Source organism: Erinaceus europaeus, chromosome 15 (genome assembly GCF_950295315.1).
Source record: "Erinaceus europaeus chromosome 15, mEriEur2.1, whole genome shotgun sequence".
Lineage (NCBI taxonomy): Eukaryota > Metazoa > Chordata > Mammalia > Eulipotyphla > Erinaceidae > Erinaceus > Erinaceus europaeus.
Window position 1 is genome coordinate 24230513 of NC_080176.1, and position 24970 is coordinate 24255482.

Consider the following 24970-nt stretch of genomic DNA (forward strand, 5'->3'; position numbering starts at 1 on the left):
AAAAATAGTAATAAAAAGACAAGTCTTAGAGCAGTGGGATAATACAGGCATGAAAACCTAGCAAAGCCCATCAGCAAAAGGGAAAAAAGAAAGAAAATGAAATTTGCTTGACTAATTTAGTTTATTATTGTAAGAGCAAATGGGAGAGAGAGGTATCAGGGTACCATCGATCATATGTGGTACTGGGGACAGAACTCAGAACCTCACACAGGAAAGTCCTGGGCTCTTCCCCAGAGCCACCACCCCGGCCATACCTCATATACTATTTCATATTGTGATCTAGGCTATGCTCAAGGACACAAAGGAAGTGTTTGAGGATGTTGTGTTGTGTTGTTTGTTGTGTTTACCATAGTCCTGCTCAGCTCTGGCTGATGGTGGTGCTGAGGATTGAACCTGGGATTTCAGAGCCTCAGGCATCAAAGTCTTTCACATAAGCATGGTGCTATCACCCTGACTCACACTCAGGCTTTTTGGAGTGTTTCTTAATGACCGATGGTGCAGTTATCTTCCCTTTTTCAAATATGTATTTTTATTTGTTATTGGATAGAGACAGCAAAATCAAGAAGGGGGAGAGACAGAGAGTAAGAGAGACTGAGAGACCTGCGATCCTGCTTCACCACTAGTGAAGCTTTTTGCCTGTGTGTGGGAACCAGGGGCTTGAACCTGGGTCCTTCCACACTATAATGTGGTGCTTAACCAGACGTCCCCCACACCCCCTAGCCATCCTTGTATGTATCTCTTCTTTGGAGAAATGTTCACTCTAGTCCTCTGATCATCTTTATTTATTTCTTACTAAAACGGGCTGAATGTTCCAGAAGCTGGTTCCCAGGCAGGCTGCTCCACTGTGCTCCTGCGAGATGCATGTGCGCAGCGCGAGTCTGGGCATGCCACAGCCACAGGACCCAGTGTTGTTTTGTCTCCTCCCCCAGGCCCTGGAGAACCCCATGGGCCAGGACGGCTGGTGGAGACCACGGAACAGAGCTGCCACCTGCTGGCCACATTGGACACTGCAAGCAGACACCTGGGGGCAGAGTCTAAGTCCAAATGTTTTCCTCTGATTCAAAGAATGTAATAATGTATGCCCCCTTCAGCCTCACACCCCTAGGGGCCTTTCTAGGAAACCGTACAGGGTCCTGGAAGCCTCCTTGGCATCGAGAGCCCTTCTCAAGCCTTTTGTCTCAAAAGTTTGTTTAGGGTCAGGGTGGTGGCTCAGAGGGCTGGAGAACAGGACTTGTGAATCTGAGTCATAAGTTCAGTCACTGGCTCTGCTTGTGCCAGTGCTGAGCCATGCCCTCATCTCTTCTCTCTCTCCCTCCCTCCCCCCACCCCGGATAGAAACAGAGAGAAATTGAGAGTGAAGGGGGAGATAGAAAGAGATGCCTCGACTGGGAGTATGGACCGACCAGTCAACGCCCATGTTCAGCGGGGAAGCAATCACAGAAGCCAGACCTTCTACCTTCTGCAACCCTCAATGACCCTGGGTCCATGCTCCCAGAGGGATAGAGAATGGAAAAGCTATCAGGGGAGGGGGTGGGTTATGGAGATTGGGTGGCGGGAATTCTGTGGAGTTGTACCCCTCCTACCCTATGGTTTTGTTAATTAATCCTTTCTTTAATAAAAAAAAAAAAAAGAAGAAGAAAGAGATGCCTCAGCATTGTTTCACTGCTCATGAAGCCTTTCCCCTGCAGGTGGAGGCCTGGGATTTGAACCCAGGTCCTTGTATATGGAGATGTGTACAGTCTATCTGTGTGAAATGAGACTCCATGCCAGGTCTATGAGCACCCATAATTCTGAAGATGCACATAGCACAGGTGACATTCAGATCAGTCTATGGCACGTGAGGATATTGTGACTTACAGAGTGACACGGCCATCCCAGCGCTGCCCACAGCACCACCAGGCGTGGCCTCCATTAGTGGCCAAGGGGTAGGCCACATCCTGACGTCTTGTAGCAGTGGAATTGTGATGGTGAAGATGGACTCCCCCAACCCTGGAGCTTGAAACCCCAAGAGGAAGGGACCTAGGTAAAGGGCTCCAGGGCCCCACTCCACCAACCCTGGGCTCAACCCCTGCCTCGACTTCCAGTCTGGCTACACCCCCACTTCCAATCCCCCCTCCACATCACAGACCAAGTGTGCCCTCCAAAATCATTGTTTCCCCACACACACAGTGGGGTCCTATTTTAACAATAGACAGGCACCAGGGCTGACTTGTCTGGTTTCTGTGCTGCCATTATATTTGGGCAGGGAGCTGCTCTGGGTCCCCTCTCTCTTTCTGTGGGACACGGGCAGGGTGGCCACTGTGTCTTTCCTGCTACCTGGACGTCACTACACAGCCCAACCCAGGGCTCCAGGCCACTGGTTCCAACCCAGAGGGGCCCCTGTACACCCTGGGAAGACCAGGCCTTTTTTCTTCAATGCCAGACCTTGCAAGGGCACACAAGGGAGGGGTATAATAGTCAATAAGCACCTACTATGTTCCAGGCTCTGTTCTAGGGGCTGGATATAGAAAACGGTGAATGCATGGGCTGGGGGTGGTGCCCCTGGTTGAGAGAACATGTTACAGTGCACAGGGACCCATGTTCAGGCCCTGGTCCCCACCTGCAAGGGGAAACTTTGAAGGGGTGAAGCAGGGCTGCAGGTCTCTCTCTGTCTCTCTCCTTATCTCCCCCTTCCATCTCAATATCTGCCTGTCTCAACTAAGTAAATAAAAAAATTAAAATAAAAATTCCAATATGTCCTGGAACCTCACCTCTCCAGAGCCCTACCTCAGCAGGAAAGACAGAAACAGGCCGGGGGTATAGATTGACCTGCCATTACCTGGGTCCAGTGGAGAAGCAATTGCAGAAGCCAGAACTCCCACCTTCTGCACCCCAAAAGGAATTTTGGTCCATTCTACCAGAGTGGGGGAGATGTGAGGGGAAGATAACCAGAGAGCTCGCAACTTCAATTGTATCAGGACCCAGAGAGAAAAGAGGACAAAAGGAAGGATGCCTGGAAATAGTAATAAGAATAGATGTGACTTAGAAAGGAAGAGAACAGGGGTCAGGCAGTGATGCTGAGGGGTTAAGCACACATGGTGGGAAACATAAGGACCGGCGCATAAGGACCTGGCTCAAGCCCCCGGCTCCCCACCTGCAAGGGGGTCGCTTCACAGGCACTGAGGCAGGTCTGCAGGTGTCTATCTTTCTTCCCACCTCTGTCTTCCCCATCTCTCTCGATTTCACTCTGTCCTATACAACAATAACAATAGCAATAACAAAAATAATAATAATGATGACAGCAACAACAAGGGCAACAAAATGGGAAGGATGACCTCCAGGAGCAGTGGATTCGTAGTGCAGGCATCAAGCCCCAGCAATAACCCTGGAGACAAAAAAAAAAAAAAAAAAAAGCAAGACCATAGAAAAAATGGGGTTGGAGGCAGTGGCACACCAGGTTAAGTGCACATAGTACAAAGCACAAGGACCCAAGCAAGGATCCGGGTTCAAGCCCCCGCCTCCCCACCTGCGGGGGGGGGTTCACTTCACAAGCGGTGAAGTAGGTCTGCAGGTGTCTATCTTTCTCTCTCCCTCTCTACTTCCCTTCCCCTCAATTTCTCTCTGTCTCTATCCAATAAAATAGAAAAAAAATGGCCACCAGGAGCGGCAGATTCATAGTGCTGGCACTGAGCCTTATCGATAATCCTGAAGGCAAAAAGAAAGAAAGGAAGGAAGGAAGGAAGGAAGGAAGGAAGGAAGGAAGGAAGGAAGGAAGGAAGGAAGGGAGGGAGGGAGGGAGGGAGGAAGGAAAAAAGAAAGAAAGAAAGAAAGAAAGAAAGAAAGAAAGGCAGAAAGACAGAAAGACAGAAATGAAGAAAGAAGTTACATATCTGTGGCCTTGGGAGAACTACTGCAGTTTCCAATGGAGGGAATGGGGACACTGAACTCTGGTGGTGAGAACAGTGCAGAATAGTTCCCTTGTAATTTTTTTTTAATTTTTAAATATTTATTTATTCCTTTTTTGTTGCCCTTGTTTTTATTGTTGTTGTTATTGATGTCATCATTGTTGGATAGGACAGAGAGAAATGGAGAGGGGAAGACAGAGGGGGGAGAGAAAGATAGACACCTGCAGACCTACTTTACCACCTGTGAAGCAACTCCCCTGAGCTGGGGCTTGAACCAGGATCCTTATGGCCGTCCTTGCACTTTCCACCACCTGCGCTTAACCCTCTGCGCTACCGCCCGACTCCCAAAAAAGAGCTACTTTTAAAAAGTGGTGGCTGCAGTAGAGAAAGGCCCTCCCTTGGTGGATTTTTTTTTTCTTTTTTTCTTCATTCTTTGGCTTGAGAATGGCTAAGTGAACTAGCAAGATGAACCCTCAATACACAGGAGCACCAGGCACCGGGAGAAGCTCCGTGGCTGGCGGAGCGGTGCTGTGGCATCTCTCCATCGCAATAGAACGTGTGAGTGATGTCAGTCCAGAGGGATGGAATCACGCTCTCCTGGGGCCCAGGTGCCACGACACAAGAAATGACACAGCCACCGCCACGCAGCTTGGCTATATTCAGAGCACACTAGCTTTACTGAGTGATGATGGCGTGTTTCGTGAGATGAGCTGCATGACCGTGAGGATGCTTTTGCAGCAATGTCCGAGAGCAAAGGCTACAGCAGCAGAGCTCCTCACTGCTCCTCAGTCCTCCTCTGCCTTTCCAGACAGGGGCCCCAAGGGAGCACTCCGGGCACCCCTGATAGACCAGACAGCCACCAACCTTGCTGTCAGGCTGGAGGAGAGAGCTTCTTCTGAGGCTCCTTCCACTCACCTCCCTTCCCTCGTGAGGGTAGGAGGTGGATACACAGGGAACCAGACTCCCCAGAGAGACCACTGTTGCTGCAAAGCCCTTTGCTCAATGGTCTCGATAAGAGAAGGCAACATTTATAAGCATGAGGCACTCACAAAGTGTCCCCAGCAAGCGGGCAGGGGACAGGGTGTCCTAGAAGGGGACCAGGAAGGATGCGTGAGGGAAAGGGCCTGGCCCAGGAGGCACCAGGCAGAGTAGAGAAGGTCAGGTTTCCTTTAGGTTCTTATTCATGGTCATTTCCGGCAGCTGATTTAGAGCAGCCGAGACACCTGCACTGAGCAGGTGTGATTCTGGGCACCTGGCCTGGGGAGCGCGCTTGTGCTTCTGCTGAAATGACCTCTGTGATGCATCCTTAACCAGCTGTGACTGTCTTCCTGGCTTTCTGAAAGAGGCAGGGCTGCCTGGAGCGTAGAAGTGGCCCACCCAACCCCCATGGACAGCAGACATACCCACCTGGGAGGAGTGGAGGAAGGGCAGCTAGGCATACTGGGGAGAGAACAGGAACCCCATCAAATGTTGGGGTCCTGCGTGGGGCTACTTCAGAAACGGGGCCTCACGGTGGTGGCTGGACTGTACAGATGGATGGGGGCTGGAAGGGCTGGGAGGGGCTTGACTGTACAGACAGATGGCCAGGGAGAGGGGCCCACATAGCTGACCCCTTTCTGCCCAGCGGCTCACACCTGCCTGCCTGAAGCGGCCAATCCACACAGAACCAGGGCGGTGGGGGAGGCTCACACTGTATACGTTTTGACGGACTTGTAGAGGGGTGGGAGCAGTCCCTGGCTCTCTCGAACAACTTCCAGGTACTCAGATGGAGACTCCAGCAGGAAGGGCCCACAGCACACCTGGCAGCAGCACCTGCCCTCAGAGGGTGGATCCGGGTTCTTGTCAGACATGGGGGAAAAGTCAAAATCAGCCACCTATGGTGAACAAAACCCCACAGGTCAATCACCCACCCACCCGCCAGTGGGGAGCCCCATTCTGTGGCCTTATGAGTTCAGCCACCTGGTAGTGGCAGGTACAGAAACACCCTTCCAGGATTACACTAAGCCCCGGGGCTATGCCCTTGGCTTCTCGCATTCCAGACCTCCCTTTTCCAGTCACCCTCTCCTGGCCAGCCTGTGTGCACAGCTGTCCAGCAAGGGCTGAGTGGAAGAAGAGGGAGTCAGACAATTCAGTAATTCTACCTGGTCTGTTGATGCTTCTTGGACTCCAGAGCCCCAAACCCTGGGCCTGGAGTCACCCTGAACCCTTAGTCTGGTCCTCATGCTCCTCCAAGTCTGCTGCTGGGGCCCAGCAGTCTGAGCACGCACCTCCACCATGTCCTTCTGCTGGGTGGCAGTCCGCATGCTCATGTACATGATGAAGGCCAGCATCATGGTGATGATCGTGGCACAGGGGAAAGCCAGGACAGCCGGCTGCACAGCTGGAAGGGAGAGAAAGGCGTCAGGGATTGGGGCACCCAGTGCTGAGTGTGTGCTCCGGGAGGAAACCAAACAGGGGGGAAGTTAACCACCACCCCAAGAACTGGTCTTTCCTCTGCTGGGCGGCTCTGTAGGAAACTCCAGGATTACACAGGAATGGCTTTAGGGTGTATAAAGTCTTTAAGAGGCCCACAGGCCCTTAGCAGTGACTTTCAAGAGATGGTGGTAGCACACCTGGTTAAGCACTTACATACCAGTGCACAAGGACCTGGGTTCAAACCCCCGGTCCCCACCTGCAGGGGGGAAGCTTCATGAGTGGTGAAGCAGGGCTGCAGGTGTCTCTCTGTCTCTTGCCCTCTCTATCCCCCCTCTCAATTTCTGTCTCTATCTAATAGTAAATAAATAAATATCAAATTTTAAAAGAGAGAGAAAGAGATGTCCCTCAATTCTCTGCCTCTTGCCCCAGATGAGGGCTGGACCTGGTGACTTGCTCCCTGTGAATAGCAAGGGACAGGAGTGACAGCATAGAACCTCCATATCTGGGCCACAGAAGACAACACAGCTCCTTCCTGGCTCTTTCTGGGGGGGGTTTGTGTTGGGGACAAGGAGCCATGTGGTGGGTAAGCAGCCCTGTGACTTCTGTTACAGCTTTTTAGCCTCTGTCCTTGAGATCCTTACTGTTCCTGTTCCCAGAAGTTAGAAAGAAGAGCAAGAAGAATCCAATGTCCAGGGACCAAGTGGTATGGCACACCTGGTTGAGCACACACGTTACAGTAAGCAAGGACCTGGGTTCAAGCCCATTGTCCCCACCTGCAGGGAGGAAGACTCACAAACAGTGAAGCAGTGTTGCAGGTGTCTCTCTCTTTCTCCCTCCCTATGTCCTCCTCCTCTCTCTATTTCTGTCTATCTCTATCCAATAAATATATAAAATATTTAGGAGCCCAATGTCTGAGTTAAATAGTCCTAGGTTCAAATCCCGGCTCCTGCCTGACTTCTTGATGCCAATGCCACCCCACCTGGCTGTTTTGGGGTTTTGAGGAGGTGACGGGGTTGGAGGGGGGCTTTTGCTTTTCTCTCACCTTCTCCTGGCATGCACCCCACTGCCCACTGTGAGGAAAAGGTGCCTCTGAAGACCTGCAGTGCTGCCTCCTCTGTGGAGTGAGGGGTCCTGGCACTCAGTGCCCCCAAGGTGCCCATGGGTCACAGGATGTTCAGTACCCAGTGGAGCACAGCATCAGCTTAGGGAATCAAAGGGACCAAAGAGGGACTAGCCAGTGACACACCCAGTAGAGCACACGCGTTACCATATACAAAGACCCCGGTTCGAGCCCCCAGTTCCCACCTGCAAGAGGAAACTCCCTGAGTGGTGAAGCAGTGCTGCAGTTCCATCTCTCTCTCTCTCTCTCTCTCTCTCTCTCTCTCTCCCTCCCTCCCTCCCTCCCTCCCTTCCTCTCTCTATTTCTCTGTCTCTCTCTCCAACAAAAAGGAAAAAAAAAAAAAAAACAGATGCTGGGAATGGAGGAGTCCTGCAGGCAACAAGCCCCAGAGATAAACCTGGCAGCAAAAAAGGAGGAGAAGAAGGAGGAGGAGGAGGTGAATGAAGAAAAGGAAGAGGAGGAGAAGAAGGAGAAGGAAGAGGTGAAGGAGGAGGAAGAGGAGGTGAAGTAGGAGAAGGAGGAGGAGAAGACAAAGAAGAAGGAGGATGAGATAAAAAAGAAGGAGAAGGAGAAAAAGAAGGAGGGAAGGAAAGGAGGGAGGAAGGAAAGGAGGGAGGGAGGGAGGGAAGAATCCCACCCTAGAAGTGAAAAGCCACCATCAGATCCTCCAGTGACCTTGAGTGAGAGGCAGGGCCCATAGGTGGTTTGAGGATGGGAGAAAGCCTGGAAGCCTGGGGAGATGGTGGGGCATCCTCATGAAACCTGGGGGTCACAGTTCATCTTCACTGAGCATCCCACACCCCCAGAGAGTGATGCAGCCCCCCAACGCCGCCCTGGGAATGCCAAGTTTGGCAGCGCTGGCCATGATGCCCTGGCGCGGGGTAAGGGTAGAGGAGGCATTCAGTGGAGACGAGTGTGGCCTTGTTGACACGGAGGTCGGAGCCTCCCAGTGATGGCGGCAGCAGAGGGAGCCGATGTTGGGGACGCTGGGTCTGTGTGGAGGCAGCAGCAGCCATCCAGGGGCTGGCGGGGGGGACAGGTGGCAGCAGTTATAGGCCAGCTGCTGGTGGGTGACCACTAGGTGACCATGGCCTGGGTGGTGGAGCTGTTTGGCAGCATGGGGAGTGGAGGGCTGGAGCCCCCAGGGTGGCAGTGGGGCAGGTGGTGGGGCGGTCACTTACTGGCGGGCGCCACCTGGATGCGGTGGTACTGGCGCATCTTGTTGGCACCATGCACCGTCTCGATGCTGAAGCAGTAGTCGCCCGGCTCCCGGAAGATGTGGGTCACATTGAAGGAGATTCCGACCACAGGGATGGGGTAGCACTCCCCCTCCTCCAGTGGGAGGCACGCGGTCTTCACGCGGCAGCACACGGTCATGGGGGGGCTGCGGAGAGGACTACGGGGACAGCGTGTGTGTGAGGTGCCTTTGGTGTGTGTGTGTTTGTGTGAGGGGGTGTTTTCTCAGGGAGCAGTCAGTCAGAGGAGGTTGCCTGGAGAGACCATGCCAGACAGTCTTGGAAGGGGAGAGGGCATTCTGGGTTATCAGCCTGCCACAGCTCAGAAGCTGGAAAATGCAGATGCATCTCTGGAGTCCCAGGGGAGAGTTTCCTCTTCCTAGACCCCGAAGTGGAACACATCCATGCCACCAGCTCTAGGTAATAAGTCTCAGTACCTGGAGCCCTTGGGAAGCTCTGGAACCAACCCACCTCCTCTGCTGGCTTCTTCCTACCTAGGCCACTCTTCATGACACCTACTTAAGACTCACTTCCCTCGATGTGTGTGTGTGTGTGTGTGTGTGTGTGTGTGTGTGTGTGTGTGTGTCTGTGTGTATGTGTTGGGGAGGTGTCCCCCCAGAATCTTTGGAGGGGTAGATCCTCCCACTGACCTCAGCAGCTCCACAGCTCATCATCAGTTACAGCATACTCAGCCCCATGCCCTTGGTTTTTGGTTGTGCTAATTATGTATTTTTTTTTTTTTTATTTATTTTAAACATAGCCCTGCTCAGTTCTGGTTGATGTGTTGTGGGGAATCGAACCTGGAGCCTCAAAGTCTCAGGCATGGCAGTCAGGCAGTAGCACAGTAGGTTAAGCACACGTGGAGCAAAGCGCAAGGACCGGCGTAAAGATCCCGGTTCGAGCCCCCGGCTCCCCACCTGTAGGGGAGTCGCTTCACAGGTGGTGAAGCAGGTCTGCAGGTGTCTTTCTTTCTCTCCTCCCTCTGCCTTCCCCTCCTCTCTCCATTTTTCTCTGTCCTATCTAACAACTATGATATCAATAACAACAACAATAATAACTACTACAACAATAAAAAACAAGGGCAACAAACAGGGAAAATAAATTAAATAAATAAAACAAAGCCTCAGGCATCAGAGTCTGTCTGCAGAACCACTGTGCTATCTCCCCCACCCGCTCTTTATTTATTTATATTTATTTTGGATCAAGGTAGAAAGTATGAGAGAGAGAGAAACCACAGCACCAAAATTCCCTTTAATGAGATGAGGGCCAGGCTCGAACCTAAGTCAGACAAATGCAAAGCAGCACACTATCCAAGTGAACTATTTCTCTGGCCCATCACTTGTGCTTTTTATGCAGAACTGGGGGTGGGTGGGAGGGGGTGAGCTGGGAGTCTTTGGGCCACATCACTAAGTGGTCTCCCTGGTTCAGTTTTTTTTTTCTATATCCTCAGAGAGAGAGGAGAGACATCAGAGTACCATGTCACCATCACTGCGCTCCCCTGGGGCTCCCGTGTGGTGCAAGGGCATGAACCCAGAAGCTCGTGTATAGTAAGCTGTGCACTCCACCAGCTGAGCTGTCTCCCAGCCCCATAAGGCTGTGGGTGCCAGGACTCAGGCCTGGTCCTACCAACACCGTCAGTTTTCCGAGCTCAGGCCACACAGAAGGCCTGCCACAAGAGTGGCCCCTGCCCCACCCTGTCTAACACACCCCCAAAGGCCAGTGTTTGTGCCCCTGGGCCCTGAGCACAGAACTAAACCAGAAGGGGTGGTTTAGCCCCCAGACCAATTGGCTGGGGGCTGAAGCTGATCAGGAACACGGGAGACTGTGGGCAGGCGGCCAGTGGTGACCCACTGAGCACTCTGAGGCTCACTCACCTCCCCAGGAAGTTGAGAGTCACCACCATCTTCTCTGAGGTCTGGATGGTGCTGGGCCCCAGCACCTGGATGCCCTGCAGAAACTCTGGAAGACAAGGGGAGATGGCTAGATTGGGGGGGGGGGCTCTCAGGGGAGGGTAGGAGGTGAGCTGGGGAAGTATGCCCACGCCTGACCTCTCTCGAGGCCTGGTCACAAATCTGCCCTGGGGGCACTGAGGGCAGCAGGCAGGACTCAGGTGACCAGTGGGACCCCCTTCCCCATCAGCCTGAGCACCAACTGCACCTGGAAGTCCATGCACTCTTCCTTGGCCAGAGCCTCGAGACAAGGTGGGAGTCTGCCAGGGTCACCCCAGTCTGCACAGGGCCAGATGCCCACGCCAGAGCCCTACCCCCCACCCCACCCCCACACACGGGACACTCACCCTGCAACCTCACGGTGGTGACAAAATCACCCATCTTCTGCAGGAAGGTCTTGGTGCCATCCAGCTGAAGCTCCTCCCACTCCGCCAGCACCTTGAGCCTCACTGTGAGGTTGCCATGGATGGAAGAGTTGTAATGAACCTCCGACTCCGTGGTCACCATCTGGGTGCTGCCAGGGGCGGGGGAGAGGAGGAAAAGAACAGGCTGGGGATGGAGAGAGAGCCTTGCCAGGCCTACAGAACCCTGACACCACACCGAAAGCACTGGGGAAGGTGCAGGTGCGTTGTCTCTCTGAATCTCTATCTGAATGAGAAGGTTGGCTCAGAAGCAGAAAAATTACACATGTACCAGGCACTGACTCTTCAAAAGACAAGAAAAACTGAAAGATGGGAACCAGGCGGTAATGCACTCAGGAGAATACATCATCGTGTGCAAGGATCCAGGTTTAAGACCCTGGTCCCCACCTGCTGGGGGGGTGGGGGCAGGGGACTTCACGAGCAGTGAAGCAGGGCTGTGGGTGTGCCTTTGTCTCTCTCTCCTTCTCTCTTTCTCTCTATACCAAAAATAAGATGAAGGCCAAGTCATGACATACCCAGTTAAACACACACGTTACCGTGTACATGGACCCAGGTTCAAGCCCCCTCTTGCAGGAGGAAGCTTCATAAATGGTGAAGCAGGTCTGCAGATGTCTCTATTTCTCTCTCCCTCTTTATCTCTTCCCATCCTCAACTTCTCTCTGTCTCTATAAAAATAAATAAATATGTAAATAAATCTCATAGACAGAATTAAAGGGGCTGGGTGGTGGCACGTCTGGTTGAGCGCACACATTACTATGCACAAAGAACCGAGTTCAAGTCCCCAGCCACCACTTGCAGGACTCTCTATCTATCTATCTATCTATCTATCCATCCCTCTCTATCTTCCCCTTCCCTCTTGATTTCTCTCAGTCTCTGTCAAGTAAATATATAAATACAAGATTTATTTAAAAGAAGGAAAGTTTTTTTTAAAGATTTTATTTATTTGTTAATGAGAAACATAGGAGGAAAGAGAAAGAACCAGGCATCACCCTGGTACACGTGCTGCCGGGGATTGAACTCAGGACTACATGCTTGAGAGTCTGATCCTTTATCCATTGCGCCACCTCCCAGACCACAAGAAGGAAAGTTTTTAAATGACTTGTAAGACCACTTAGAGCAAGAGGCGGCAGTCACCAGAGCCCGCCAGGACTGTCGATTGGCTCTGCTTAGAGACAGTAGTACTTTTTTGTGTCTCTGTGTTAAGACAAGTGAGAGGATTCCACTGTTGTTCACTGCTGCCCACCCAGCTTCCCAATCAAAAGAGTGTGAAGCCTGGAATCTCAAGTCCATATTTCCTGTCTGTAGGACTCTAAACCTTACTCCCTCATTTAAGACAGGGCAAATCTCACCTCCACATCTTGGGTGGATAACACTAGCACATTTGTCTCTGTGTGTGTGTGTGTTTCTCTGTCTCTATCTCTACAACTACCTGAATCATGTCAAAAGGAAGTCTGACAATTCTTACTTATTGATTTTTCATTGCTCTTTATATATGAGGTTTGTCAAACATTCACCTGCTATAGACCCTTCAAGTGTTTCCTCCCAGTCTAACCACTGACTGACTTCCTTCTTTTTTTAAATTATTTTTTATTATCTTTATTTATTTATTGGCTAGAAACAGCCAGAAATTGAGAGGGAAGGGGGTGATAGAGAAGGAAAGAGACAGAGAGACACCTGCAGCTCTGCCCCACCACTTGTGAAGCTTTCCCCCTGCAGGTGGGGACCCGGGACCCGAACCTGGGTCCTTACGCACTGTAACGTGGGCTCAACCAGGTGCACCACACCCGACCCCCTGACTGACTTCTTTCTTACTCAAAGTTTGAAGCTAATGGTGTCAGGTTTCTAGTCATGGTCCAGGCTTTGCGCATCACAGGGAAGGACATACCCATTCCCAAAGTCCCAGTTGTAGAGGAAGGAGGCTGACTTGAGCAAGTCACTGGGGTCATGCAGGATGAAGGAGACTTTCAGGAGTGTCTTGGTGAGGTAGGAGGTGGGCCAGGGCAGGCTGGCATTCTGGACAACGTCGATTGTCCCCACCAGGAACTCTGGGAAGGGAGAGAGAGAGAGAGAGAGATGTGAGTCCTTAGGGAGTAGATGGCAGACAGAAAGAGGGAGGGGAAAACACACCAGCACCACTCCACCATCCGTGAAGCCCCCCTTGGTGCCAGCTGCAGTGGTCTCATGGGATGAGACGAGGACCTCACACACAGCAAGGTGAGCACCTTTCAGCCCTCTGATCTGTTCTGAGCTCACCAGGCTGCAGCCCTAGGCCACAGGGGCCTGGCTGTTTCCCACTGCACTGAGAGTATCTAAAGGCACATTGGGAGGCAGGCAGTGATGCAGCTAACTGAGCACACACATTACCATGTGCAAAGGCCCAGGTTCAAGCCCCCACTCCCCACCTGTGTGGTGAGGATGCCTCAGGAGCAGTGAAGCAGATCTGCAGGTTCTCTCTTTTTCTCTCTATTTATTTATTTTTAATGAGGGGGAAAGAGAGAGGACAGAGCTCTGTGCATCTGTGGCTGATGGTGGTGCTGGGGATTGAACCTGGGACCTCAAAGCCTCAGGCAGGAAAGGTGCTTATATATATATATATATATATTTACTTATTTTCTTTTTTGTTGCCCTGGTTGTTGTTGTAGTTATTGTTATTGAAAGAGAGAGAGAGAGATTGAGAGAGGAAAGAAAATTATGGCCTCACCTGTGACAGGGAGGATGAAGGATGCAGTGGCCAGGGGTGGGCATCTCCCACAGGTGGCGTTGGTGAGCCAGACGGACACAGGGAAGTCTCCGGGCTCAGAGGCCTGGGCGCGCACGGTGGATCTGAGCCTCGTGTCCACCTTGCTGGTGAGCAGAAGCGGGCTGTGCACCCACTGGAAGCGGTACTCAGACTCGGGTGTCAGCACTAAACTGCTTTTGTCATGGGGCACCAGGCTGGCAGTGATGGTGGCAGTGGAACCTCTGGTGACCGGGCTGTCGTGGCTGAGACGGAGCTTGTACTTTCCTGGGGACCCAGAGACAGAGACTCCTTACAGAAGGGGGTTTGCGGGTGGCTCCAGGGTCACATTAACGGTCGGGCTGGGATTCAAACCCAAGGCTAACCTGCTCCAGGTGGCACTCTCTCCCCAGGACCCAGACTCGTGCCATCTTTTCATGCCAGGCAGGCCTGGCAGATGCACTCTGCTGCAGCCCCCTACACACACACACCTGCTGCCAGCTGTGAGCTGCCATGTGCATGAGGTAGAGTGCACCCATTACCTAATGTGCAAGGACCCGGGTTCAAGCCCCTGGTCCCCACCTGCAGGGGGGAAGCTTCCTTAGTGGTGAAGCAGGGCTGCAGGTGTCTCTCTGTCTTTGTCTCTGTCTCTGTCTCTATCTCTCCACTCCTCTAAATTTCCTTCTTTCTTTCTTTCATTTTTTGAGACTTTATTCATTTTTTAAATTTTTTTATATTTATTTTATTTATTTATTCCCTTTGTTGCCCTTGTTGTTTTGTTATTGTTGTAGTTATTATTGTTGTTGTCGTTGTTGGATAGGACAGGGAGAAATGGAGAGAGGAGGGGAAGACAGAGAGGAGGAGAGAAAGATAGACACCTGCAGACCTGCTTCACCGCCTGTGAAGCGACTCCCCTGCAGGTGGGGAGCCGGGGCTCGAACCGAGATCCTTATGCCGGTCCTTGTGCTTTGCGCCACCTGCGCTTAACCCGCTGCGCTAGAGCCCGACTCCCTTCATTTATTTTTTTATTGCCACCAGGATTATCACAGCAGCCACATGTCAAGTGCTTCCGTGTGGTTAATGCCTGATCATACTAGACAGCACAGATACAGAAGGTTCCTAGTAGCACTGAATGTTCCCCCGGGGCTGGGGAGATAGCTCAGCAGCAGAGCACAGGACTTGCAAGCCTGAGAATCCAGGTTTCACCCCTGTGCACTGCACAGGTCAAAGCTGAGTGGCATCCTCCCCCCCCACCCACCCACCCCCCCGTCATCTCTCATTCAAAGGAGTAAGTAAAACTGGGAAATAATGCAAAACAGCAGGCCCGCTGGCCTGTACTGCTCTAGATAGGCCCAGACTCAGTCACCTACAGGGTCAACTCCTAGAAATCAGAAAGGACAAAAAGGGGAAAGTGGCTGCTGGGAGCAATGGATTTCTAGTGCCAACACTGAGCCCCAGCAATAACCCTGGTGGCAATGTAATATATATATATATATATATCATATATAATATATATATGATATATATATGATATATATATATATATTACATATATATGCACTTTGTGGTGTATCCAGTTGAGCACACACATTACCAGGTGCAACGACCTGAGTTCAATCCCCTGGTCCCCACCTGTGGAAGTGAAAGAAGGGTTTCATGAGCAGTGAAGCAGTGCTGCTGGTCTCTCTTTCTTTTTCCCTATCTCTCTCTCCCCCTCTCGATTTCTCTGTCCTACCCAATCAAAAAAAAAATAAAATGGCTGCTAGGAGCAGTGAATTCATTATGCAGGCACTGAACGCCCACTGATAATGCCAGTAGACGTAAGATTTCTTCATTAGAGAGAAAGAGAGAGGGGGTCAGGTGGTAGTGCAGCGGGTTAAGCGCACATGGCAGGAAGCTCAAGGACCGGAGTAAGGATCCCGGTTCGAGCCCCCGGCTCCCCACCTGCAGGGGGGTCACTTCACAAGTGGTGAAGCAGGTCTACAGGTATCTATCTTTCTCTCACCTTCTCTGTCTTCCCCTCCTCTCTCCATTTCTCTCTGTCCTATCCAACATCAACAACATCAGTAACAACAACAATAATAACTACAACAACAATAAAAAACAACAAGGGCAACAAAAGGAAAAATAAATAAATATAAAAAATAAAATTAAAATAACAACAATAATAATAGCCACAACAACGATGAAACAACAAGGGCAACAAAAGGGAAAAAATGGTCTCCAGGAGCAGTGGATTCGTGGTGCAGTGTACCGAGCCCTAGCAATAACCCTGGAGGCGAAAGAAAGAAAAGAAAAGAAAAGAAAAGAAAAGAAAAGAAAAGAAAAGAAAAGAAAAGAAAAGAAAAGTAAAGAAAAGAAAAGAAAGGAAAGAGAGAGAAAGAGAGGAAGGAAGGAAGGAAGGAAGGAAGGAAGGAAGGAAGGAAGGAAGGAAGGAAGGAAGCATCTCTCTGGCACACACAATGCTGGGAACTGAACTCAGGACCTCAGGCTAGAGAACTTGCTTTACTCATTGCATCCCCTCCTGGGTGGCTGGTGCAGAACAGTTTATCACATGAAGGTGCGGTTACAAAAGCCAGGTATGCTTTCATCACAACACCCCAAGTGAGTGTAGAGACGTTAGGAATGTGGCCCATCCAGTGCACATGCTCCCAGCCTTGGGTTGTCTGCGCACACAGGAGGGTGCCGTGCACCACAATCACTTGGCACGGTGTTAAGTGCTGTTATTTTCACCAGACACCCTACCAAAAACATGCCCATACCCTCACGAGTGTGCATGCCAGTGTTCGCCTGAAAATCGCTCCATCTTTGTGCCCAAGTCCCCAGACCCTTGTCTGCAGCCCTGCTGAAGAATTTGATTCTGGCAACTTCCGATAACTGGTCACTTTCCAGTTCTGGCGAGATTTCTGGAACCAGACTTCAAGAAGGCAGCTGAGCACACTTTGGCCAGAGAGGTGAAGGCGGGGAGAGGAGGGCCCAGGAGCTTCAGTTCCCTTTCATTCAATTCTCTCCTCTGCCCGCTTTCCAGACTACACCCCACCCCACTTCCTCCACCCCTCCTTAAGTCTCTCCACTGCCTCCCTGGGCTCCACAACTACTCTGAGTGACATAGGAAGTCACATGCAATGTCAGTTCATTCACCCTGACTAGTTTAATTGATACTGGGGGCAGGAGACAGCTCAGGAGGTAAAGTGCATGCCTTACCGTGTACGGGGCCCTGGGTTCGATCCACAGCAGTGCAGGGGCGTGCTGTGGCTGGCACCAAGGGAACTGCAGGAGTGGTTGGACTGGGCTTTGTTTTCTCCTGTGTTCCTAAAAATAAAGAATAGCAGTTTGGTCTAGTAGCTAGGAAAAGCATTCAGATGATGGGGCTCAGGACTTGCATGCCTAGAGCTTGCAGCTGAATCCCTGGTGCTGTGTGCGGCAGGGTGGTGCTCTGGTTTCTCTGTCTCTGTCTCTCAGCCTGGGGGTAGGGTTAGACCACCTGATTTGTAAGCATGAGGACCAAAGTTTGATCCCCAACATCACATGTGCCTGAGTGATCCACTGTTACTCTCTCGATCTTCCTCACCACCCCCCCATTCATAACTAAATGTTTTTTTAAAACCCTACCTCATATAAAATAAACAAGTCTTTATTGTGTGATTCCCACACTAAAATCCCATAATAGCTCTCTTATTCTCATCTTATGATTATATTGTTTCATTTGCAACTCTTCACTGGTTTTTTTTCTCTATCTCTCAGTGGTATCCTCTTTATGCCTGGCAGCCTCTGCTGTCTACTTTTTTTTTTTTTAACTCTTACAATCCTCCCAAGTCTGCTAGCATGTTAAAACAGATAGTTTTACATACACAGTAATTTCAAGAGTTTATACTTCAGAAAATACACATTGGCTACTTGTAATTTTTTAATATTTATTTATTCCTTTTGTTGCCCTTGTTGTTTTATTGGTGTAGTTATTATTGTTGTTGTTGATGTCGTTGGATAGGACAGAGAGAAATGAAGAGAGGATGGGAAGAAGAGAGGGGGAGAGAAAGATAGACACCTGCAGACCTGCTTCACCACCTGTGAAGCGACCTCCTTGCAGATGGGGAGCCGGGGGCTCAAACTGGGATCCTTATGCTGGTCCTTGAGCTTCCCACCATGTGCGCTTAACCCACTGTGCTACCGCCTGACTCCCAGTCTACTTATTCTAACATATCACATTGTCTTTGTCTTTTCTGATAGCCTGACCATTTATTTATTTGTTGGAAAAAGACAGAGAAAAGCCAAGTGGGAAGGATCAGATAGAGATGGAGAGTGGCACCTGTAGCACTGCTTCATCACTCATGAAGCTTTCCCCCTTGAATGTGGGAACAGGGACTTGAACCTGGATTTTTTTTTTTTTTTTTTTTTTACCAAACCACTGTTCAGCTCCAGCTTATGGTGGTGCAGGGATTAAATTTGGGACTTTTGGAGCCTCAGGCATGATGAAGAAAAATAATAAAATAAACAAGTCTTTTTTTATTGCCATCAGAATTATTGCAGGGGCTTGATGCCAGCACTACAAATCCACCACTTCCAGTGGCCACTTTTCCTTTTTTTTTTTCCCCTCTTTCTAGTTTTTATTAGGTAGAATAGAGAGAAATTGAGAGAGGACAAAGAGAGAGGGAGAGAGGTGGAGAGAAAGACACCTTTAGACCTGCTTCACCATTCGTGAAGCAGACCCCCTGCAGGTGGGGCTGGGGGGCTAGAACCCAGATCCATTCATTTGGTGATATGTACTGATTAACCAGTTCTGCCACTGCCTGGCCCCCTGAAATAAACAAATAAATATTAAATATTAATGGCCAGGGAGACATCTCAGCTAATCACATCAGCTGAAGGCCCCACATCACATTCAAAACTTTTTTATTTTATATTTATTTATTTTCCCTTTTGTTGCTCTTGTTGTTTTTTATTGTTGTTGTAGTTATTATTATTGTTGTAACTGATGTTGTCATTGTTAGATAGGACAGAAAGAAATTGAGAGAGGAGGGGAAGATAGAGAGGGGGAGAGAAAGATAGACACCTGCAGACCTGCTTCACCACCTGTGAAGTGACTCCCCTGCAGATGGGGATCCTTAAGCCTGTCCAACTCCCACTTTTTTTTTTTGCGTCCAGAGTTATGGCAGGAGCTCAGTGCTAGCACTGCAAATCCATTGCTCCTGGTGGCCATTTTTACCATTTTTTATTGAATAGGAGAGAGAAAAATTGAGAGAATAGAGAGAAAGAGGGATACCTGAAGACCTGCTTCGCCACTTATGAAGCAGAGCCCCTGTAGGTGCGGAGCTGAGGGCTTGAACCAGGATCCTTGCACATCATACTATGTGCACTTAACCCAGTGTGCCACTGCCCAGCCCCCAATTCAGAACATCTTTTTTTTTATTAATACTGAAAAATCCCTCAATCAATTACACTAACCACATTTCAAGGGTGGAGTATACACCCTCTCCACCAGTTGGGACATCACCTCTTCCAGGAAGCTTCCCAGGACTCCTCTCCTCACCTTGGTGCCCTCCGGACAGCCTGAGAGCATAGAGCTCCCAAACCCACTCTCCTTTGAGGCTGAGGCAGGGGGAAGCCCCCTCCAACTCCATCTCCTCTTTGCAAAGTGCCTGTATGTAATGGAGCGGCACATAGAGAGGGCCCACCCCACCTGGCAGTTTCCCCAGGAGCTGGTTTCCCCAGATGTAGTGACAGCCCCTCACCTGCTTGCTACCCCCCCCCAACACCCATAGGTGCTGGGACACCCAGAATTAGAGGGCCTGCATCCAGCCCACCCTCGAGGTATTCAGAAGAGACCTGGTGGGTGCAGAAAACCTGGCCGCTGTCCTCACCTGAGCCCCCTCCACCCTGCGGCCCTCTGGGCTGTCCCCACTGTGCCAGCTCGGTCTCTAATCCCTTTTCTAGTTCTTTCTTTTTTTCTTTTTTGTATTATCTTTATTTATTTATTGGATAGAGACAGCTAGAACTTGAGAGGGAAGTGGGTGATATAGAGGGAAAGTGGTCCAGGAGGTGCTGCAGTGGGTAAAGCAATGGACTTTCAAACAGGAGGTCCTGAGTTCAATCCCCAGCAGCACATGTACCTGAGTGATGTCAGGTCCCCCCCCTCTCTTTCTCTCTCTCTTCCTATCTTTCTCATTAATAAATTAAATATTTTTTTAAAAAGTATTAAAAACTGAGAGGGTGAGAGACCTGCTTCACCACTCACAAAGCTTTCCCCATACAGGTGGGGACTGGGGGGCTCAAACCCAGGTCCTTGAGCATTGTAACATATGCTTCTCAATCCCTTTCCTTGGAACCATGTCTGAAAGCATAAAGTCATCCAGCACAGACTAGGGGGCCCTGACACATTCATAGCCGGGGAGAATCCTGGCAGCTCCCAGAGAACCTGAAATCCAAGGAGGCAAGACCCAGGAACCAAGCCTGGCTGAAGTGCTTCTCTCCCTTCTGTGGGGGAGGCTGCTGTGCTGGGGAGGGAGCAGCAGAAAGCCCCCCCCCACACACACACACACACACACACTGGCAGTGGCGACAGACTAATGGCCATGCAGCTTCTGCAGCAGGAGAGGCTGGGAGAGGCTGGAGCTGCAGTATTCAGGTTGGGGGTTGCCAGGGAGATGGAGCCAGGAGGGCAGCCAGAGCCAGGGAGTGGGGGTGGAGGGGGGGCTGTGGCTGCAGACAGACTCCTGCCCAGATACAGAGAGGGATCAAGGCACCTTTTCTTGTCTTTCTATTTTATTCAATAGTGACAGAGAGAAATTGAGAGGGGAGGGAAAGATAGAGAGGGAAAGAGACAGAGAGGCACCTGCAGCCCTGCTTCACCATTTATGAAGCTTCCCACTCTCAGGTGGGGACCTGGGGCTCAAACCTGGGTCCTTGTCCATGGTAGCATGTGCTCAACGGTTACACCAATGAGATGTTTTCTTATTATCTCTCAGCCCCCAGGGTGCCTTTTCTTAACCTCTCTCTCGCTTCTCTCTCTCTCTCTCCACCCTTTCCAGAACACTGATCAGCTCTCGTTTATGGTAAAGCGGAGAACTGAACCTGGGACCTTCGAAGCCTCTGGCATGAGTCTTTTTGCATAGCCATTATGCTATCTCCCCTGCCCTCTCTTTCTCTTTTTTTTTTTTTTTTTTTTGAGCAGATGTGGAGGGATGCAGAGTGCATGCTGGGCTCCTACGAAGTCCTGGCACCACAATAAAAAGCAGAATCATAGGATTCTGTGCTCCTGGGACTGCAGTGCACAGGCTGAGGGAGTCAGGCTCAGCTGCACACCCCCATCCACTCTCCCAGGTCACATGGCTTGGGCTTGGGGCTCCACAGGTGGCCCAGAGCAGCAAGCTGAGTGACAGAGGCCACAGGAAGCTTGACCCATGGATACTGCCCCTCCCCAAGAAGAACTCCACCCAGAACTGTCACTTGGAGTGTCCATATTCTCTCAGAGGACAGAGCATGGGAAGGGGAGGGAGAGATGAACATTGTAGACAGTGGCTACCCCAGCAGTTCCACACTGTGCATGGTTGACCAAGAAGTTCACCAAGGCCACCGCTGGAGTCTGGTGATGAGGCTGGAGTGGACCAGTGGTTGGGTGCACACACTTCTCAGGACCCTGTGGAGCAAACCGTGGGTGGAGGCAGGAAGAACTACCCAGCCCTATTTGTCTAGGATGGGGGGGGCGATAGGTTCCCCAGCACCCTTACCACTTTATTTTAATATTTTATTTATTTAGGTAGAAAGAGAGAGAGGAATTGAGAGGGGAGTGGGAGAGATAGAGAGGGAGAGAGACACAGAAGACACCTGCAGACCTGCTTCACCACTTGTGGAGCTTTCCCCCTGCAGGTGGGGACAGGGGCTCGAACCAGGGTCCTTGTGCACTGTAATGTGCGTGCTGAACCAAGTGTGTGTGCTTAACCACCTGGCCCCACCCCTTTTGGTGGTGATGGTGATGATGATGGTGATGGTGATGATGACAGGGAGAAAGGCAAAGTGAGAAAAAGAATGAGAGATTCCATAGCAGGATCCTTCACTGTGGCAAAGGTTGGGCTTGAACCTGGGTCACGCACCTAGCAAAGCAGCATACTGTCCAGGTGAGCTATTTCACCCATCACTTATTGTTGACTATATCATGGGTGCAAGATGTTTGACTGGGACCCACACATGCCTTTCTAGGGTTAATTCATGTATGTGTGTGTGTGTGTAGACTTACTGACCTACTGGACTTAAGATTCCATGGCTATGGGGCCAGGCAACGCACCTAGTTGAGTGCACAAGGACCCAGGTTCAAGCCCCTGGTCCCCACCTGCAGGGGGCAAGCTCCACAAATGGTGAAGCAGGGCTGCAGGTGTCTCTCTGTCTCTCCTTCTCTATCTCTCCCACTCCCCTCTCGATTTCTCTCTACCTAAATAAATAAAATATTAAAGTGGCAAGTGTGCTGGGGAACCTATCACAAACACATTCCGCCCTAGACAAATAGGAACGGGCAGTTTTTCACTAGTGAAGCAGGTCTGCAGATGTCTCTCTGTCTCTTTCCCTCTCTATCTCCCCATCACTTCTCAATTTCTGTCTCTATCCAGTAATAAATAAAATAAATTAAAATATTTTTTAAATATCCCACAGCTATAATATAATATGACATAAGAATGTCAGCAAGGGGTCCCCACTAGATTCTCCCTAAGAGAATCTTACCTTTGTTTTTTTTTTTCTTTCTTACATTGGCTGACATCTCTGCTGGTTGGCTCTCCCCCAAATCCCCACCCCCATAATCTCCCATGGGATGGGGAGGGGGAATGGGAACGAACCAGTGGCTCTTTGATGCCCCTCCCCATATCTCCAGCCAACTCAGAGGGGATGGCAGCCGGTTGCTGAGCAGCGGTGACGGCAGAGGCGCCGCCCCCAGCCATGGCAGGTGTAGGGGGAGGACCTCCCCCCAAATGTAAGCCTGGGGTCCATCTTGGATATGGCTCCCAGAGAGGAAATGGCAGACTGGTTCTTGGGTTCTGAAATCGTCGCATCACCCCCCTGCCCCACCCCAAACACGGAGGGGGGCGCTGTCCAGTAGCGGGGGAGGGGCGGGGAAGTTTTTTTTTTTTTCTAGCAGAAATGCAGCTGGCGGAGGAGGGGAGCTGTGATGTAGTGAAGGATCCTGCATCCTGGCGTAGACCCGGCTCCCCGACCATCCCCCACCCCAAGGCTGTGGGGTCTCCAGGCAGCGCAACGGAACTGAGGGGCCCATCACCAGCGCAGGGCCCACCTGGAGGCGGAAGGAGGACACTGGGGCGCAGGGACCCCCCCCTTCCTCCGCAGAAGGGTGATGCCTGGGGAGATGATGGGCAGACGGGAGTGGGCCGGGGGGCTCGGGGAGTCCCCTCCAGTGATGGGGAACCCCTTGAGAAGAGGAAGGGTCCAGGGCTGGGAGGGCTAGGTGCCCCGTCGGGGAGAGGAAGGTCCCAAGGAGATGCGCAGGGTGCGGGGAGCCCCCTCCAGAAGCGGGGTGCCCCCTTGGGGAGAGAAAGGGCCGAGAGAGATGCGCAGGGGACGAGGTGCCCCCTTGGGGAGAGGAAGGGCCCAGGGAAATGGGGGCGCAGGGACCCCCGGGGAGAGGAAGGACCGAGGCCGAGGAAGGCCTTGCCGCAGTCTCCTAGCTGGGGACCCGAGGTCCTACCTGCGGCCGCGGCGCCCGGGGCGGCGGGCAGAAGGCAGAGCAGCCAGAGCAGGCGGCCGAGGCGCTGCCACCCGGCCATGGCGGCTGGCGATCCCCGTGCGGGAGGTGCTAGGGGTGCGGGAGGTGCTAGGGGTGCGGGAGGTGCTAAGGGTGTGGGAGGTGCGGGCTCGCTCGTCAGCTCCTGGAGCAGCTGTGTCGCCGCTGGGGCCCAAGAGTCCCCTAACCGCGCCCCGCCTCTCCCGCCGCCTGTCAGTCTCCGCGCTCCGCCCCTCCACCCCCCTGGCTCCCTACCGCCGCCCCCCACACGCTCCCGGCACCCCTGTTCTGCCTGCGGACTGCCCCCCGCCCTTCCCTGGGTCCGTGTCCCTGCAGCCCAAGCCCCCTACCCTACTCGCTGGTCCTCCCCACCCGCTCCGGCGCCCTTGTCCACGTCCCTACCCTTCCCTTCCGAGCACCCCACCCCAGGGTTTTCATGCTCCTCTGTCCCCCAGTTCATCCTCGCAGCTCGCCGACACCACCCACAGGATCTTCATTCCCTGCCCGCCCCCCGCCCGGGTGCGTCCCCCACCAGAACCTCCTTCTCCTCCCCTCCCCGACACCCGCCTCCAGGATCCTCATCCCCTGACCGCTTCTCCCTCCCTCCCCAGTCCGTACCCTTGCAGACCTCGACCCCCACTCACGTCCCTCCTCTCCGCTCTCGAATCCCCCCCCAAGAGTCCTACCCCTCCCCGCCCGGACCCCCCCATCCTTCTACCTTGGCCCCCCCACCCCGCCCCCGCCCAGGTCCGCGCTCCCCTCTCGGACCCCTCCATCCTGGTCACCTGACACCTCCCCACATTCCCCACCCCGGTTCCTCTTCTCCGCTCTCCGCCCCCCCCCCCCAAAGGATCCTCCCACACACACATCCTCCTCTTCAGCACTCTATCCCCCATCCTACCCCCCTGCCCTCCTATGGGGGGGGTGATCGCACCACCCACCCTGACTCTGCATCCTGGAGCCAACCACCCCCCTGCACTGCCCAGCGCGCTTGTCCCTAGCTTGGAGGGCACACACCCAGGGCTAGAGGGGATGGAACACAGGGGGTCGCTTCATGAGTTGTGTAGCAGGGTTGCAAGTATCTCTCCCTCACTCTCTCTCTTCCCTCCCCTTTAAATTTCTGTCTCTATCCAATAAATAAATAAATATAAAAATGAAGTATGTTTTTTTAGAAAAGAAAGAAAAACAAAAGACCATGGGTCCACAGAGCCTGGACCAAAGGAGTGCTAGTTTCCCACACACAGGACCCTGGATTTGAACTCAGGGCCACACAGCCCAGATTCTGGCCCCAATCAACATGGAATGTGCCATGGCCATAGGGGAAGTTCCTATGATGCAGTGTTTCTACCTCTCTCTTCTCTCTAGCTGAGTAAAAAGGTTAGGGTGTATTGCAAAAGCACTACACTCAAGTCGAAGTTCCTGAGTTAGGTCCCCAGCATCTCATGTGCAGGAGTGATGCTCTGGTTTGTTCTCTCTCTCTTTGATCTTAAAAGGGGGGGGGGACTTCC

At 51.9% G+C, this 24970-nt stretch overlaps 1 protein-coding gene and 1 long non-coding RNA gene across 3 annotated transcripts; one reads left to right on the top strand and one right to left on the bottom strand.

Moving 5' to 3' along the window:
* Positions 1-4533: 4533 nt before the first annotated feature.
* On the bottom strand, positions 4534-23546 carry TMEM130 (transmembrane protein 130). 2 transcript variants are annotated; one of them, XM_060173303.1, is made up of 9 exons: positions 23427-23546; positions 16946-17053; positions 13727-14029; positions 12911-13070; positions 10951-11117; positions 10529-10613; positions 8601-8815; positions 6152-6264; positions 4534-5722 (listed from the first exon to the last, which is right to left on the bottom strand). In XM_060173303.1, exons 1-9 carry the CDS (start codon positions 23503-23505, stop codon positions 5570-5572), a joined length of 1383 nt encoding a protein of 460 aa, XP_060029286.1. In that variant the 5' UTR covers positions 23506-23546; the 3' UTR covers positions 4534-5569. The 2 variants fall into 2 exon arrangements, with proteins under 2 accessions (XP_060029286.1, XP_060029285.1); XM_060173302.1 differs by having other exon boundaries at positions 4534-5758.
* Positions 16941-23650, top strand: LOC132533131 (uncharacterized). Its single transcript, XR_009545024.1, has 3 exons — positions 16941-17047; positions 23420-23549; positions 23586-23650. It is a non-coding gene; the product is annotated as an uncharacterized LOC132533131 (long non-coding RNA).
* Positions 23651-24970: the final 1320 nt, after the last annotated feature.

Coding starts and splice junctions, on each gene's coding strand:
- TMEM130 (XM_060173302.1), bottom strand. CDS start 23,505: ATGGCCGGGTGGCAGCGCCTCGGCCGCCTGCTCTGGCTGCTCTGCCTT. Junction 17,054..23,426: donor CCCGGGCGCCGCGGCCGCAG/GTAGGACCTCGG, acceptor CTTTATTTTTAG/GAACACAGGAGAAAACAAAG. Junction 8,816..10,528: donor ACTCTCAACTTCCTGGGGAG/GTGAGTGAGCCT, acceptor CTGTCCCCGTAG/TCCTCTCCGCAGCCCCCCCA.